Source organism: Patiria miniata, unplaced genomic scaffold (genome assembly GCF_015706575.1).
Source record: "Patiria miniata isolate m_02_andy unplaced genomic scaffold, ASM1570657v1 HiC_scaffold_9, whole genome shotgun sequence".
NCBI classification, from domain to species: domain Eukaryota; kingdom Metazoa; phylum Echinodermata; class Asteroidea; order Valvatida; family Asterinidae; genus Patiria; species Patiria miniata.
Window position 1 is genome coordinate 27,492,179 of NW_024037076.1, and position 18,786 is coordinate 27,510,964.

At 42.0% G+C, this 18,786-nt stretch overlaps 2 protein-coding genes across 2 annotated transcripts; both read right to left on the minus strand.

The window, feature by feature from the left end:
* Nucleotides 1–4,392: 4,392 nt before the first annotated feature.
* On the minus strand, nt 4,393–5,778 carry LOC119720994. Its single transcript, XM_038190858.1, has one exon. It carries the CDS (start codon nt 5,776–5,778, stop codon nt 4,393–4,395), a length of 1,386 nt encoding a protein of 461 aa, XP_038046786.1.
* Nucleotides 5,779–16,815: 11,037 nt separating this feature from the next.
* Nucleotides 16,816–18,432, minus strand: LOC119720854. The gene has a single exon (XM_038190715.1). It carries the CDS (start codon nt 18,295–18,297, stop codon nt 16,900–16,902), a length of 1,398 nt encoding a protein of 465 aa, XP_038046643.1. The 5' UTR covers nt 18,298–18,432; the 3' UTR covers nt 16,816–16,899.
* Nucleotides 18,433–18,786: the final 354 nt, after the last annotated feature.

The window sequence follows — 18,786 nt, forward strand, 5'->3', positions numbered from 1 at the left end:
TCTGTTGGCAGTTCAAGACAATAACCTGCATGAAAATCGGTTTAGTCTGGCGACTGACCTTGTCCCTTGCATTTGTGTTAGTCTTAGGCTAAATATTGTCTGTTTGACTGCCTTGACGACAGTCCTGAAGTGACCAGACTTTAGATTTAATGTATATAAAAACAACAATTTGATTTTGTTCAACGTCTTGGATATGACGTTTATCAAATGGTATGTATCTGCAGTGCTATCAAGCTTGAATGATAACCTGCATGAAAATCGGTTTAGTCTGGCAACGACCTTGTCCCTTGCATTTGTTAGTCTTAAATCCTGTCTGTTTGACTGCATTGGCTACAGTCCTGAATCAGACCTTATATGTAATACAACAAAAAAAACAATTTCAGTTTATGTGACGTCTTGGTTATCCAATGCTATGTATCTGCTAATCAAGCTTGCATTAATTTCAAGGTTATTCTGATATTTAACTTAATGTTTAATTCCGAATGCCGTAATACGCTTTATTAACGAACAGGATGTGTTTTAAGCTGTGTGTTGATATCTGTAATGTACATGTACATGTACCTGTCCTCGGAAATTTGAAGCATAGATGTTTACCACAGTCGTTCAAGGGCCTAATCAAATTTGTTTGCGCCGCACTTGTATCAAATCGATTTGACTTTGTTCGAGCGCCCGAAGTGGCGTCACGGCAACAGCGCCTAAAGGTATCCAAATATTGGATTTTCATTACAAAAAGGTGGGAAAAGAGCACTTAGAACTTTGGAGATCAAAAAAAAAGTTGCATCATTTTCGTGCAGTTTGGAGGTTTGAATAACATAATAACATGTGTGTATACAAAACGTTTTTTCGGGTGTGATAAAAAAAGCGCACATGCATACATCCAGATCTTTGCCCCTTTTTAAAAAGAACTAAGGGGTTGAACAGTAGGGTTGCTCCCCTCTTTTAATTCAATTCAATTCAATTCAAGAAGACATTTATTCCACATTCCTTTAGAGAATACATCCATAAATAAAAGAAAGACTGGTAAATAGCAAAATAAAATAAATCAATAAATTTGTCTCAAAAATAATAAAAGTAAAATGCGCTTTGAAGAAATGCTCTTCGAAGGCATTGATGGGAATATTTTGCTCAACTCAAGTTGCCGGAAGGCGGTGCATTGTCACGCGTTCAGTAAGGGAGACAATTCTTGATTTAATCAAAAACGAAACTAGAAAAAGAAATATGGAAAAACAAATCCGGTAAGGTCCGATTTCAAATCTGAAAAATATACGGAAATTTGATAGATGATTGGTGTGTATTTTTGTTGGGGAGGAAGTGGATGGAAGGGTGGCTTTTATCCAATCCATTTATGCGGAGATTCTTCCGAACGCCTAAAAGCATTTGTTCCATTGGGAACGAAAAAAAAAAACCTGAGGCAAATCTTCAACATAGCCTATCACTAGCAAAGTCCCGGCTGAGTTAAAATTTAACTGAACTGTGGTTAACATTGTTTACCGCCAGCAAACGCTGACTGCAGCTTAAGTAACCAAAAAAATGATTTCCTTTAAAAAATCAAGCAAGCAAACAAAACTGTTTACCGCTGGGTGAAAAGTGAGTGAATTTGAAGCGTTGTAATTCTACTCAATGTCGACTTCACCAAACTCATAGTAACATAAGATCGATGGTAAGGCATGATGAAAAATCGTTGCCACAAAGACGTTTCCGAAGTACCAGTGTTTCACGGATCATATAGTAAATGTACCTTTTGGGCACTGTACGATGATTGTGTCATGCCTTTGTGAATACAACATCGCCCGGTGCATATAGAGTCCAAGGATACTCTTAAGAAAAGCTTCGAATTCACTCAAAATTTTGCAGACGTCATACCGTGTTTGACTGAAGACGATCTCGATTGAGATCATTTTATTTCAAAATAGCCACTTAATTTCTAAAATCTAAGGGGGCCAAGTGTCGATTTGACGAAGCGCTGCGATCCGTCGTAGCGTAACTCATCCTTACTGACGACAGCTGGATGGTTGCTACAAATGTATTTCAAGAAACTGGATCCCCTGGGTCGATGAATACATCGTAACATTTCATGGCAACACATCGCAAATTGCACTGAGTCTAAATGGTTTATCGTAACACTTGAAACGCATTTCCATATCATGGAAAAAGCAACTAAAAAGTCAAATCATAGACTACATGACATAAAAGTGACCAATGTACTCAGGGGCGGCGGAACGCTTTTCAAATTGGGGGCAACACCAAAAATAGGCACTTGCTCAGAAAAGGGGGCACCTTGCATCGGTGTGAAAGTGGATGAAAAGATATGGTCCCGTTCATTTCGCTATAAACCTATATGACGAGAAACAAATTATGAATACGTTGCCCATCTTGCTCTTTTATTTTCTTTCGGAGAGACCAGTTTTTTATTTATTGCGAGAGGGGCACTGTTGCTTTTGATGGCCAGTTCAGTGACCATTTTATTTGCGTGAAGAGCATATATTATTTTTAGGGGCCAGTTTTCCATCTTGAGAGGGGGCTCAATTTTAATGTTGCGAGCGGAGCACTTATTATTGTGCTTTCGAGGGGCAGCTTTCCATCTCAAGAAGTTATCGCGAGAGGAGCACTATTGTTTTTGATGGCCAATTTTTCTACTCAAGAGGGGCACAATTTTATTATTGCGAGAGGGGTATTTGTGCTTTTGAAGGGTATTTTTCCATCTCGAGAAGGTGCACAATCTTAAGAGGGGTACGTGTGTTTTGAAGGGCAGTTTTGCATTAAAAGAGAGGAGACAATTTTATTTGTAGCGCAATCATATGCTTTCATAGTCGTGTGCGTTTGAGGGGTAGTTTTGATTTTTTTTTTTGTCTCAGAGGGGCACATTTATAACCTCGAGAGGGGCACTTTTGTTGGCCTGGGAAAATCTAGGGGGCAAGTGCCCCCCCCCCCCCCGCCCCCGGTTCCGCCGCCCGTGAATGTACTCGACCGCGAATGTTCCTTTCAGTCGCCAAAGCATCTCGTATAAGTTACGATGTTATATCCATCGTAACATAGTTTCTATCATGACGCAAGTAACAATGGATCGCTCATTGAAATCTACTCCAGTGCACTTATCCTTTCCAAGCAGGGCATGGCTGGAGGTATCATTGCCTACCCCCCCCCCCCCCCCCCGCAACGTCGTGTTTCTTTACCTGATTATTTGACCTATGTAGGGTGTATTAAAAAGAAGAAAAGGTAATACGAAAATAATTGGTTCGTATGTGAAAATTATAAACTTGATCATTGTTAAAAGTGATTTCATTTTTACGGATGAATCATTAGCTTTCCATTGATACCTTATTTGCATCTCTCTAGTCACGGATGACCGAGCAGTGTTTGCAAAAAAAAAGGGGGGGGGGAAAACCTGGTAATCCAAGTTTGCTGAATAAGTGGCGAGTGAATTAGCTGTAGACAGTGCGATGAAACGGGAGGTATGTTGCAGATGTTGGTCATACAATGGTAGGCCTACATCATAATGTTGTTCAATGACTTCTCGTGATCTTTCTAAAGATTTGCTTACCATCGCAAGTATATACAGGGTGAGTAAAAAAGACTGCAATAATGCAAAGGAACCATCTTTTTTTTCAAAGCCCTGTTGAATTTTTGAATTTTTCAACTTTGAAAGAATGACATATTCGTTTAGTAACCTTGTGTGAAAAAAAAAAGATAATGCAATTAACTTCATTTTGTCACATAAGGTTTCTAACGAATATGCCATTCTTACAAAATTAAAAAAATATCAAAAATTCAACTTGGTTTTGAAAAGAAGATGGATTTTTTGCATTATTAAAGTTGTTTTTACTTACGCTGTAGCTATGACAAGACATAGCATCCCATGTCAAAATTCTTGCAAACGTAGCTCCCAATGGGCATAAGCGAATCCTTGTGCAGTTGGACTGATGCCCAAGCTATGTCTTGAGTACATTTTGCCATCGGATAGATGATTATTAAAATGAATAAAGACAAAATCTTTGACAATGATTTATTTGATCATAAAATATGATATTCCAGATATGCTCATTCACCTTCAACATGCTGTATCTCCGCATTCAACACATTATTCATTGCGACGGCGCGGGTTTTTTGGGGTTTTTTTGTTTTTTTTACACATTTCAGCACTGAATCGGGCAAACTTGGAGGGAAAAATGGTTTGGGCCTTTTTTATTTTTAAATCAATGGTGCTCAGTCATCCGTGACTGAAGAGATGCAAATAACATATCAATGGAAAACTATGCTTTTCCAGCACTTTGACAGTGTTCAAGTTCATAACTTTTACGTACTAATCCATTTTTTGGATTACCTTGTTTAATACACCTCTATGTTTTAAAGTGTATCCTCAATCACTTTTCTACTCATCTTGAAAAAGCGTTTTCACTGAATGCATGAGTAAAACAAGAACGGTACCTGCATTGGTGAACTGATAGCGGACATGGCAGTGAAGTTGACCACATCTGAAAAGAACACCGTCACTTCGTCGTAGGTCTCGGCGGGCGCTTGTCCCGTCAGCTTGAGTTGCTCAGCTACCACCTTGGGTAGCATCTGATACAGTAGCGAGTCCGACTTCATCTTCTCTTCCCGGAGCTCCAGCGTCTTGCGATGTAGGGAGTCACCCACCCGTTGGATTTGCTGGGTCTGGCGGATGATGCCTCTCATGATCAGCGGGCCCGTGATGAGAACCGTGGAGAGCAGAAAGGCGCAGGCCACCACGTTGTAGATGCCCCCTAGCAAGTCTGCCTCCAGTTCATTGATGATAACATCGGCCAAGTGGGTCTGCAGTGTCAGTAAATCGTTGATGTAGGAGGTCATGTTGTCGAACCACATGTCACCCTTGATCAGTGAGGGTGACAGCATTTCATGATCGTTGAGGTATACTTCATCTCGCATTTTGTTGACTGCAGCAGCCAGAGTGTCTTTGACCGTACCTGTATAGACGTCGCGAAGTGAGGACCAATACTGAAAGGACGTCTCTAACAATCCCCTTCCCATGTAACTTACGTTCATGAACCAAAGGTAGTCTTCGCTCAGGCTGTACCCTCCTCGAGAGAAGAAAGTCGCTCCGATGGCTCGTTCTTTGCCCGTTTGCTCCTTGGCCATAAGAAGCAGCTGATAGGAGATCAATTGAGACCAGAGCTTACCTGCTGACTGCTTGATTCCTTGCAGGTGCCCATTGATGATTGTCTCTATCTCGCCCGAGTAGAAGTTCATGACGTCTGCTATGGCCGCATTTCGAGAGACAACAGTCTCTCGAAAGGCGTTCAGATTAACCCTGTAGGCGGCCTTACTTTTGAAATGACCAGGCATAGAGTAGGAATCGTTGTCATAAACCCAGGAGATGTTCTCGATGGTGCGATCGGTTTCGTTAAATATACCACGCAGCTTGTTCAACAGCTCCTCTCCGCCCAAGTAGATGAATAGGGAAGAGATGCCTCTTTCGATCTGCAGACGATGAGCGACCTGCCCGACATCCTGCACACTACCGCCGACCTTAGCCCGCACCCATTGGAGCTGGGTGTTAGTGGCGCTGGAGTTGACCATGAGGATGGTGGAAAGGATGGCCAGGATGGTGATTGGGACGAGTGCGATAACCACCATGGTCCACAACTGCTTACGCTGCTGTGCGCTTACCGTGTCGGCTCGCAAAGTGCGGCACAGCTTCCCCAGAGGGTTCCTGCCGTCCACTTTTTCATCCGTCAATTCCGGGTGAGAGGACGGAGACGGTCCTTCGGGCTCGGGATGCACTTGCACACGCTTCATCATTGTTGTGGTTATCTGAGGCGATTGTTCTTGCCCTTAACACTACGTCCAAATGAGATACGAATCCGAGGAACGTGTTGTGCGAAAGACAGACGACAACGGTAAATGGAAAGGTCGAGTTTAAACCTCAGTGGATCGAAAATCGAGACGAACGTCAGACTGGTGACGACAAATCTGTAGAGCACGCGCTTGACCAATCGCAGCGCAAGGCACGGCCTTTTCTCTGTCCAGGTGAAAACGCAAAGTGTACTCGCCGTATACGGTGTATCAGCTGCTCGTTGTGAATGATTAGGCACGGTAATCTAATACAGTTGGGTTCAGGATGTAAGCACCGTTGTGCGAGGCCGGTTGAAACTGCTTTGTGTAAACCTGCATGTAGTCACGTTAATAGTTATATGATACACAAAATATTTTTTAATTTTCAAAAGAACGGTACTGACCATTCATCACATAAACATCGTGAGGAAACAGAAACTCGCTAACTTGAGTTTAAAAGTTGACTACAATACCAACTTCATAAATAAGGAAGAAAATCTTGGGGAAGATTTCGGAGACACACAATATATATTCTTTACATATTACACGACCATTTTGACTCGTTCAAATTTAATTAAATAAACTGATTTTATTTTTTGGTTCTTAACTTCGTAGTTTTTTTTTTATCAGTATTACTGTCAATCTATTAAATGTAAAAAAAACCCATAATTGCAAGCTGTACATACCCTTACCAGTGGCGGATCCATCGCCAGGATTTGTTCTAGAGGGAGGCAAAGCACATTATTCGATTTCCTCGATTTATCATTTTTCGAGGGTGGGCAGGGACATTACCCCCCCCCCCAGCCCATTAAATTAACAGCAATATGACTTCGCGCCTCTTTTTTTCTCCCCCCCCCTTTTTTTTTCCGGGGGGGCAAGTGCACCTCCTTGCTCCCCCCTCGCGACGCCCATGGGCGGATCATGAGGGTTGCAACACCCTTCCCCCTTCAGCCGCTGACTAATGTTATGTTTAGTAAAATTGGGTCAAATATAATAAATGGAATGCTAAAGTTCCAAAATGTATTCTCAAATTCCCTTAGAATACAGGAGAAGCATCTTAGATTTCAAATTTTCCGGGGACACTCCCCGGACCCTCCCCTATAGCAGGGCGTGCCTTCACTCAACCCCCTTCATATCAACACCCCCGTCCCCGTTTCCTGAAAGCTAGATCCGCCCCTACTTACCTCTTAGCTTGACTTCTTGGTTTTCTTTGAACAGTTGTATTTACTTATTACATTTCTTTACCCAAAACTTTAAAACTGGTTTCCATTGGGGCCCTGCATACACTACAGATGAATACACAGAATACAAATGCAATACATTACAAATACAATACAGCACAATGAAATGAAATAAAAGCATATGGGATTACTGCATGATTGTAAAGCAACTAGTATAAATATTGTACAACTGTTACAAAGAAACATGTACAGTTTGAAACGACATCGCGAACAGACTTTCCTAAAGGCCTAAAGTGAAATAAGTAAACACGACGAATTTGGATATTTCTTGTGACATCGGGGAAATATCAGTTTGTGTGTATTCTGAATGTACTATACGACACTGGCGTAGTCAGTATTCTTATTCATGAGAACGGGGCTGTCACTCCAGTTGAATCCAATATTGGTAGAGGGAGGTTGACATCACTTGTCTACTTGTTATGCTCATCAGCATGAAAGAAAATCGAAAAGTATTAAACATGCATCAATGCATCCCTCACGTCAAATGTAGGTTTTTTTAGACGAGTTCTTTCTTTATCGTTAATTTTATCCCCTGTGTTTCGTAATTCACTACCTTATGGAGACGTGTATAATAGGGAACAAAAGATTGTTTACGTCTCCACAAGGTTATCACGAAATAGATATATGGATTTTACTCAAAAACTAGGAATTCCCCAAGGTGTGTTGATCTGTCGCAAATTGAAGTATTTTATGTAATGGATATTAAGTCCGAATTTCAGCTCGGGAAATTAATTTTGGTTAAAATAGGAGCATTTTGAAATTAGATTTTCAAACTCTAAAATGTTTGTACACGAGAACAAAGAAATGACTACACAAGGATACACATTCCAGTATGGGTGTCTGCACATGTTTATTGTTTGAGTCATGGACACACATGAGGACACGCAGGCCTACCCAAGTAAGGACAGTCCTCGTTTGGAAAACGTACAAACTCAATGACAGCTGCTGCACAAAAGTTTTTAGTACATGTACCAACAAATGAAGAACATGATGTCCTCGATTTACATCATACACAGCATGTGTGGGTTGGTGGGTTTGTTTTGCATTCAATAGGGGACGTTGAACAATAGAGGACAATTATCATGGTCCAAAATTCCTGAAGGTCCACAATTGACGATCGTGTACAAAACATATGGGAGGGCTTCCTAAAAAGTTATAGTACAAACAAAAGCGGGACAATTGGGGGGTCCACAATTAAAGGTGTTTGCACACTGTGCGTCGGAGAGTTGAACACTTTTCCCGTTGTTATATCACTTTATTAAGATATGAATTTGTACTCCCTAACTAAAATGCACCTCACTTTGATAAAAATAATATCAGAGGTTTAATTCCTGCACAGAGAGAGCAAATAAAGAGAAATGGGAAATCAGATAGGAGACGACAATGGCAGGGGATTTGTAGTAATCCTGCAGGTCTTCAAGGATGTTTATATTGAATTTTCTGCAAGGCTTTCTTCCTAAGAAGAAAGAGCATATTGTATGGAACGTCGAGTGAAAGACTCTTCTTCGTTATGCAAATACCGCACTCATTCTGCATTTTAAAAAATGTGTGTCATCAAATTCAAATGGCACTCAACACTCAAGTTCAAAAAGGCACTTAAGAAAATTAAATTATTACTCTAGGCCTTTTTCGGAAAATGGTGAAAACGCTGAGAATTCGCGATGATTACTTCATTGAGTTGACAATTATTGCTAAGTTAATCGACCCGTAATTTAATTTGGTTGTGATTTGATTTGGACCGCGTATACTGCACAGTAATTGGTTTTACGAACAGCAAGCCCTGCCAATAAAATTCAATAAGAGAAATTATGACAAAATACTGGGTACCGCTCGATGGTCCAAAGGTTCGATGGTCCGAAGGTTCATTGGTCCGAAGGTTCAATATCCCGAAGGTTTGAAATCCGAAGGTTCGTTAGTCCGAAGGTTCGGTAATCCGAAGTGTTCATTGGTCCGAAAAAAAGAGTAAAGTTAAATAATCCGAAGGTTCGATAGTCCGAACAGACGATCAAGGTTCAACAGTCCGAATTGACAGCATTTAATATGTCAATTCGGACTTTCAAACCTTGTGCGCTTTCGGACTATTGAACCTTTGGATAAATTAACCTGTTTCTAAATTCGGACTACCAAACCTCCGGATAAATGAACCTTCGGATTATCGAACCCTCGTACTAACGAACCTTCGGTCTGTCGCATCAATTCATTTTCAGACTAATGAACCCCGGGTATGGGAAATTTTGTGTGTTCAGACTATCGAACCTTCGGAACAATAAGCCTCCGGACTATTGAATCTTCGGATTATCGAGCAGATCCCCAAAAACTTATATAATTTTGCACATTGCATCTGCAAATCATTGTTATGTTAGTTGATTTAGAAATGTTGATTTGGCGCGGTGTCCCTTGCATCTCCATCTACCTTTGTTAGTATCCATTATCCATGGACTATAAACAACACACTATGCTACACAGTCAAGGAAGAATTATGCGTAATGTGTAATCTTTCGTCTGATCTTTTAAAATGTGTATGTAAGCCGCTTTGGCAACATGGACCACAGTGCCAATCAAGTGATTTAATTTGAAAAAAAGAACCCCGAATTCTATATCAAGAGGGCTCCGAACCAAAACCACTTACAAAGTGGCTTGTAATATCTTCCCGTGCTATTTATGCGTTTCACCCGAATATAAATAATACATTTTATTTTTAAATTGCAATTTTTCTAGTGTTAAAAGCAAAAGTTATTCACTTTTTAATGGGACGCCAAGCAAGAAAAAATACATAAAACAAATATGCCTACATTTAGTTAGGCCTATATGGAATAATTACTTTCCACATTTCGTATTATTTGCGGCCCGAACAATAACTCAGTCCTTTTGTGCGTTATGGGCGCAAACAACATGATAATAGCAAGCCCAGGGATGGGAACTTGCTTGCTGTATTCTGATTCGAGAGGGCAGTTAACAGGTAATGGATTTATATCATGTACTTGGTGTTGTTTTTTCCAACGTGTATTACGTGTTTTCAAGTTTATTGTAGTAAATTACGTCCGCACCTTCTCAAAAATAATCCTTTCCTTTCCATTTTGCTCATATTGATATGAAATGTGATACTGCATATTGGCTGGATAAGATTGAAACATTTTAACTTTGACAAAAACAACGTGTTTTCGTAACTCACGCCGCGACGAATTGATTCTGTTTTTACCCCAGACATCACATACAAAAACAAACGCTGATGTAAAGCACAGACAGGCACCAGACTATTCCTAATTTGCATACGTATCAAAAAATGTTCGATATGCAAATGATGCAATACAAGGGTGGGAGAACCAGTACTGGTGGGAGCGTGCTACTCGGCACCCTGGGAATGAGGTTGGCAAAGCCCTGCCCTCGTACTAGCGCATTATTGATCTAAGAGGCGAAACACCTACCATTCAAATTAAAATGCTGGGCATTACACCAGAGGCATCCAATTTGGCAAGTGCGAGCTTCGATTTTAACGAATTCAACATTTTCAGGGCTGACCGCCCAGCAGGCATTTCAAGTCGTTACTTTAAGGTACTGCTCTATGGTCTCATTGCGGGCTGTTGGCGAGAGTTTTCACTTGGATAGATCAAGTATATCGAGGTGCTCTACTAGTTCATTGATGCAAGACGCTGCACGAAAGTGCATTCTGCTTTTGCTCCCTCTTCAGGCCGTTGCGAAACACTGCTCCTGAGTACGATAGCAATCAGCTTACGATAAAGGTCCTTATCGAGTATTATATCAACCCCTGAAGGCTCTTCATACGATCAGTCTAAACACTGCAGCATCATTTGAGAATTGTGTTTTTACCAAAAGTTTGAAACCCTATCGAAAGCTTCGAGACATTTAAACAGCGACAAGAGTAGAACATCAAAGAAATAAAAAGACATGTACAACACCAAATCCAAAATATCTTTCGAGACCAAAACTCGATATAATGTGAGTTCAGTAGACAGGTTGAAATAAGCGTAGAAAGAATAATATGATCCGAAGTGCGAAAAAAAATGTTACGAGGCTATAGACGCGATACAAGAAGCCGAGGAACCCATTGCCAAGGGAAAACAGAAAATAAGAATTGCAGACTTATGCAAGGCTGGGATGGGTTCCACACCAACATCTACAGAAAGGTGGCCAAACAAAGGAGTCAGCGGAGTTACAAAATACGGATGTGAATCGGAGAAGCGAAAGCTGCTGAAGGATGAGTTGGGACGGACGAGACAGTACATGACTAAACTAAAGCAAGTATATCGCATTGTATTTCTTGGTAGAATAAAATCACAGCGAAGTTTCAGAGGCCAGTTGGCGTTCAAGTCGTTCGCTACAAAAACTGTCATGGTTGCGTACGAGTCAAGCGGGGCATGGACAATCTCAAATCCTTCGCTCGGATGATATATAAATGTAATCAGTTCCTGCGCGTGATTCTTTCAACAAGAAGAAACTCCCCTTCGTGCGATCACGTGCAAAATTCTCGAGCAATCAGCGTTTTTGGGTCAAGGCCTTGTTGGGCGCTGAATAAAAGGTGATCCGTACACAAACGTTTATATTTGTCTCTTTGTATTTGCGGATTCGCCAACCACTTTGCTAGGATCAGCCCACACCACTTCTCTGTGTAAACTGACTGATAATAGCACACTTGCATTTACCCTCGCATTGAAAGGAAGCCGTAGCGAGTCATGAGTAACTTTTTAAGCCTTTAATGGCAGCCGATTCTCTTGAACCTTACAGGACAAAAAGGTTACACTTTATACGCATGTAGTGCTTTTCGAATTAAAGATATAATGGACACCACTTGCAAATTGCCGTTTCGAGGAACAACAATACAATAAATCTGATTCAGGCTAAGAAGACATTTCAGCTCAGTAGAGTATACTTTCTTGTGAAAACTGTGAAGATGCATCTTCATTATTCTCAACGCAAAGTATAGATTTCCTTTGAAAAGCGCGATTTCATTGCGAGGAAATGCCTCCCGTTTCCGAAAATGTTCGGACTGCGGACTGCATTTCGTCCTCTATCTCGGATAGCGCCCGGGTATTTCTGGCAGCGGCGTAGCTATACGGGGGTGGGGGATTGGGGGTGGGGGCGCACGCCCCTTCCCCATAAAAGGTTCCCCCCCCTAGTGCTTAATTGTTTATTTTAACGTCCGTGGTAAGCGATTAGCGGTAGTTATTGTCTATACATTAACTATGGTATAGGTTTTGAACGCCCCCCCCCCCCCCCAACACGCTCCCTAGGATGAGGACCCTGGCTACGCCGCTGATTTCCGGGTATACAATAGGTTTTATTTACCTGCTATGCTTATTCAAATTGTAAAAAATGAGTTGATAAATAATATTCATTGCTTGCATTGAGAAAACTTGAAATTCAATGACGACTTTGAGCATGCACTCGGATCGTACTAGGGGCGAGCTTTGCCGTGTCATGTACTATTTTGAATCTGACGACGGTTACAAAACTCGCCGTAGTCTCCATTTCGGCTTCGCCTGCTACTTGGGTCCCAATCTTGGAAGATTTCAGCTCAACCATTAGTCAATGATTTCTTTGATGTAACTCCAATCTTCTTATACACCACAACTGGCTTCCAATAAAAACTAGTTTAAGACAAACACATGGCTGTTTCGGCATTTTGTTATTGCATGTTTATGTCATGTTATTGACTGATAGGACATACATGTTAATTGCAGAGTGATCAGATGTGTGTATTTCTGAAGATAGCACACTTTTCAAATGCCACATCAACGATGCATCAGGGAAACGAGGCATTAAAATAAGCGGGACTTTGAAAATTTAACCTTTAGAAACAAATTGCACACACATAGTTCTGTAGATAGGTCTTTGAAAATGTACCTTTAATGTGACGTCACATGGCATGTGATGATGTCATCATGGTGTCACTTCAATTTTCTTCTTTAATATATCCCGGTTAAGGTACATACCAATTTACAACCAAATCAGACCAACGTTTCCGTACATATAGGCCTCAGAGAAATTCACCTTCATCACGTGTCATATGACGTCATCATGACATCACTTCAATTTTCATCTGTACTCCGGTTTAGGTGCAAAGCAAGTTACAACCAAATCGGATCAGCAGTTCTGCAGATATATGCTTTAGAAGAATGTACTTTTAATGTAACGTTACATGACACATTAAGAAAAGTGTACAAGCTCATGGTCTGTTATATCTCAATGCATCCACATTGTTAGATGTCACCAAACTACAATCACAGCCTTATCTAATCCATGCAAAGCAACATCTTCTGTCCTTACGAAGATCTTACTGGTCCTTGGAAAACAGATCCGGTCGTGTAGCTGATTACGTCTGTGGAATAGTATACAAATATTGAGTGGCTCAGCAAATGTATCTTATAATTGTCAATGTACACATATCGTATGTGGACGTGTGCGCGTTATATTTTTGTATGAATGTTCATTATCACTTATTTATTAGGCCTGATTTTTTTTTTCAAAACTCTACTAACTGTTCTAACTTCTTTGATTATGTCTAAAGACAAAAACACACTGTCAATCTGTGATGAAGCAAACATTGCAGCACCTGAACGCCTCAGATGGCGTCATTGCGTTGCTCATGTATATGGAAATTCGCAACTAAGCACAATGTGATGCCACTGAGTTATCCTCCGGGTTCGAGACACCCCCCCCCCCCAATTAAAACAGAAAATGCGACGGCCTGCAATGCAGCTATACTTGGTTATACACGTATACACCTTGAACAGCACCCAAGCGTCGGAGTGTCCAGCCTCCCCATCTCCCCCATCCGCCCCACCCCCACCCCCTGCCAACCCTCCCCTTCCCCCACCCCCATCCCGCCTGCCGTTTTTCATAATTTTCCATGGCCGGCTGCCAACCGGAACAGTTACGGATTTTCCTTTAGGTTTTCCCCTTCCCATCATAATTGATACAAAGGGAGATTTTCTGAATTATCAGATGCATGGTTATTCGTTAGCATTTATTTTTGTTTGCCAAGTCAGTTGTTCAACCGGTGAAACAAATGATACACAGTGTTTCCATGGAATCGAGTATGGCATTTAATGAATTAATCTTCCACTTCACGGTAGAAGGCGCAGTCGTGTATACGGTGTGCATAATCGACAATTATTTCCCAACACCCGGACTAGCTAGGAGCTCCTCAGCTCCCAATAAAGCATCAAGAGTTACAACGATAAATCAGTACAAAATGGCTGGGACAAGAGTTGAATACTTTTAATTCTTTGAGCATGCTCTGTATGATCTTCTTCACAACATTTTGATGTGGCAGACATCATCAGTACTTTAGTATGCATAGTCAAATCATAGTCAACAACCACCATGCACGATATCCTTGACCAGAAAACGGACGTATAAAATCGCCCACTGAGGGCGCTTTATAGGCCATTATAGTGCCAGCACCTTTCGAAGTTATGCCGAGTACGTAACGCGTGCAGAAAGCTAGTTCACGTGTACATTAATTTTTGCCCACATGACATGACTGTCGACGGTCATAGGACAATTGTAAAAGGCGTGTTCTGACGAAGCCTGTATCATGCAGAAACAGTGACGTGTGTATCTTACAATTTTGACGACTCAATGTCACAATTGCTGCGAAAACTGACACATCGACTTCAATGGAAAATCCTAGCCCAAAGTGGAGTTAGGACTTGTACCAAATACCCAGCGAAATCATCTTGAAGGTGGTTTAAGAAAGTGTACCCGCGGGTTCAGTATTTTACGTGCGTTAGCAACGAAAACCAGTAACGAGAACCCCCCCCCCCCCAAAAAAAAATAGTGCATACGTTTTCTATTTTTTCTCAACATGTATGGTATCCACTGAGCTGTAAATTCAACAGGTTAGTTGTTGGGCACCCTTCTTAAGATTTTGAGCAATTTTGTTGCTTCAAATGAAAAAAAATGCTCAAATAGAAAAGGATTCAATGTATTTTAATCATGTCCAGTTTTTGGGGCATTGCATTTTATTCATAGACCTTTTATTAGTTGATTTCGACGCGCTAAAGCTGGCTTGATATGTATTATATGCAAAGCTGGATAGTAGGACAGCAAACTGGTACAAGCCCGAATTTTCTAAACCAAATACTTTTCGAGAAAATTCGAGATTGTTTTTTTTTTATCCTGGAAAAGTTGTCGAGAACAATACATGTAAACGTGTTTTGGGCTGTCCTTAGAGGCAACAGAGCGCCACCTACCGTTCAACCACCATTGGGAGCTGCATGTGAACCAATATTTGATAGTTGTTTTAGTGTAGGACGTGACATGACTGCCCGGAGCTGTCAGTGAATCGCAAAGACATTGTCCACAGGAGTGAAGAGTGAATTTGTTTTCAAATACAACAGTAGTGGATCTAGAGGGGGGTGTTGCATCCCCGGTCAGCCGCTGACTGTTATGATACTAGTAAACTGGGCCAAGTTCCGAAATTAAATTAGAATATAGTAGAATGCAGTAGAAAGTATCGTAGATTTCAAAATTGTCTGGGGGGGGGGCTAAGCCCCCGGACCTCCGGACCCCCATTAGAGTGTGTCTTCAGCACGCCTTCACTCACGCCCCGCCTTCATGTCAACCTCCCGCTTCCTGAAAGCTAGATCCTCATTACCACATGGAATATGAAAGGAATTTCGTAATATTTTGTTTCACTCATGTTGCATGGATTTATATGCAAAACAAATTATTAGAAAAATAACCAAAAATATTTTAGGCCCTAAATCATTTTGATAAAGTTCTCTAAGGACGCGCAAAGATGTTCTCTTCGTAACCAGCAGGTGGTTTGTAGCGAGGGGTTACTGTCCCCGAAGACATAATGTACATGTGATGAGCTACAGTGTCTGCATGGCATAGTATACAGTCGTGCGTCATTGTTGTTATTTAGGGGGACAATTCTTGAGTACTGGGGAAAGGATGGAAAAAAATGCAAGGGAAAAAAAATGAATACTGAACGATAAAAGGTACGTTGGTCTTCATATGTTCTTTTAATTTAAAAAAGAAAGGTGCGGAAAAGGGTCTTTTTTATTCTATGGAGCACTGTTGACAAGTTGCGTTAACTTGCAAAATGGTTTCATTTACCGTTCATTGCCTAAGCTGATTCTCGGGGTTAATTGTGCCTACATTTCTAATGTCTCACCATGGGCGTCGCGAGGGGGGGGGGCAAGGGGGGAACTCCCCCCCCCCGGAAAAGCAAAAAAAAAAAAAAAGAGGAAAAAAAAAAAAAAAAAAAAAAAAAGAGGCGCGAAGACAAAGTGGTGTAAATTTAATGAGTTGGGGGAGGGGGGCAAAATGTCCCTGCCCCCCTCTAAAACTGATAAATCGAGAATGTGTTGAGAAATACAAGCATTTTTTGGCAAAAAAAATTTTGCCCCCCTCTAGAAAAAATCCTGGCGACGCCCATGTGTCTCACTCTTTTGGCAATTGATAATGATGTGCTTATTTCCTACATCCGATGAACATGCATGAAGGTTTGGAGCTTAAAATCGTGTCGTAAACAGTGCCATGAGATTTTCAATGTTACCGTCATTTGAAGCATGATATGCGGCGGAGGGGATGTATTAGTTAACAATAGTCCAGATCGTGCATCACGGCATAATTACCGCATGCAAACATGCTAGCCCTTTGTGATCAGGTATCCTTCGAGGTTTCCAAATTTCTTCACGTGACAATAAATTTGCTCCCTTGCCATGAATGAAGTGAGTGGAATTAAGTTGCTGTTGATTGTACAGACTCAAATCGCGCGTGCATACCCCTGCACCACAAGGGAGCTATTGGTATTCTGTTGAAACTCATCCGCGCCATATTTCAAGATCATTCGGTGTAAACATTGTCACTGTTACTATGAATTAAAAAAAAAAAACCGTACCTGCATGGGGGTGCTAATTGCAGACATGGCAGTGAAGTTGACCAAATCTGAAAAGAACACCGTCACTTCGTCGTAGCTCTCGGCGGGTGTTTGGCCCGTGAGCTTGAGTTGCTCAGCTACCACCTTTGGAAGCATCTGATACAGTAGCGAGTCCGACTTCATCTTCTCTTCTCGGAGCTCCAGCGTCTTGCGATGCAGGGAGTCGCCTACCTGTTGGATGCGATGGGTCTGGCGGATGATGCCCCGGATGATCAGTGGACCCGTGATGAGAACCGTGGAGAGCAGAAAGGCGTAGGCCACCACGTAGGACAAGCTCCACCGCATGTCGGAGTTCAGCTCCTCTATGATCGAGTTGCCCATTTTAGTCTGTAATTGGAGGAGGTCGTTGATGAAATGGGTCATATTTTGGAACCACCTGTCACCCTTGGCTAGTGACGGTTCCAGCAACTGGTGATTATTGAGATGGATCTCGGATCGCATGTCCTCGATTTGACTCGTCACAGTGTCGTCGATTATCCCCTCTGAGGCTTCTTCCAGAAACAATGAGAACTGTAAGGCTATGTCAAGGAACCTCTTTCCCGCGACACTCTCGTTCATGAACCAGATGAAGTCATTGTTTTGGCTGAAACCCCCGCGAGAGTAGAACGTACTTCCGATGGCTCTCTCTTTGCCGGTGTGCTCTTTGGCTAGAAGCAGTAGCTGGTAAGAGATGAGTTTGGACCAGAGCCCGCCGGCGGGATCATAAAGCTTTATTCCCATTGCAAGCCACCCTAAGATAATGTCAATGTCATTTGTGTAGAAGATCATGACGTCGGAGATGGTCACATTTATCCCTTCTGGTGACACGAGATTCTTTCTAAAGCGGATCAGATGAGCCCGGTAGTACTCCTTATGTTCAAAAAATGCCGGGGCCGCATGGGAGTTGTCGTTAACCCAGGAGATTCTGTCGATGGCCGAGTCGGTCTGCTCGTAGATGCCCTGGAGATTGTCCAGCTCCTCTCTGTTGCCGGATGACAGGTAGAAGGCGGTCATTCCCCTCTCGATCTGCAGGCGGTGGATCAACTGACCGGCGTTCTCCACGCTACCGCCGACCTCGTTCCTCAGCCATTGCAGCCGGACGTTGTCGGCACTGGAGTTGGTCATCAGAACTACCGCCAGGATTGCCAGAGCCAGGATCGGGATGAGTGTCATTACCACCATTCTCCACACTTGACGACGCTGTTGTTTCTTCTTCGTGTCCGCTTGGAGTCCCAGGCACAGACAGAGCCTCCACCTTGTACCCTGATTTCCGACGGTTTCGAGTTCAACCGACTGAGTAGCACATCTCGGCGATTCGGACTCAGCCGGACGAACCCTGGCTTGTCTCAACATGGCTAAAACGTAGGTGAAACAATCTTATTTTATGTAACAATCTTAATATGTTTAATAACACTGTTATTGTGTCATGTAGGCCTACACAGTGTGAATAAGCCCAGTGTTTTGCCAAGTGAAATTCACAGAACTGTTGGATTGCAACTGGCAATGCAATTCAATGCTATGACATCAACCACGCGCAACTGGATTTGGTATGAATTTTTTTCATTGATGAGCAGCTGCAACGCGTGAGCAAAAATATCATTATACCGGAATAACGCGAGGGAGAGGTGATGCCTGCATAATCAACGAACGCGGTACGTCATTGGTCATCTACGTTGGAGCTTTTTAATATTAAAATACTGTAAATTTGAGAAATTACAGCCCAAAAAAATCACACAAGGATCCGTGCGTGGGCTGTTTTGTGTTACCCACTGGAAGATGTGGGGCGCTGTAGTTCAATGGTTACGGTGTTCGACTCGTGTGCTGTGGTACATGGGTTCGAAT

What these genes read in the sequence shown, in the direction of transcription:
- LOC119720994 (XM_038190858.1), bottom strand. Translation starts at nt 5,778, where the DNA reads ATGATGAAGCGTGTGCAAGTGCATCCCGAGCCCGAAGGACCGTCTCCG.
- LOC119720854 (XM_038190715.1), bottom strand. Translation starts at nt 18,297, where the DNA reads ATGTTGAGACAAGCCAGGGTTCGTCCGGCTGAGTCCGAATCGCCGAGA.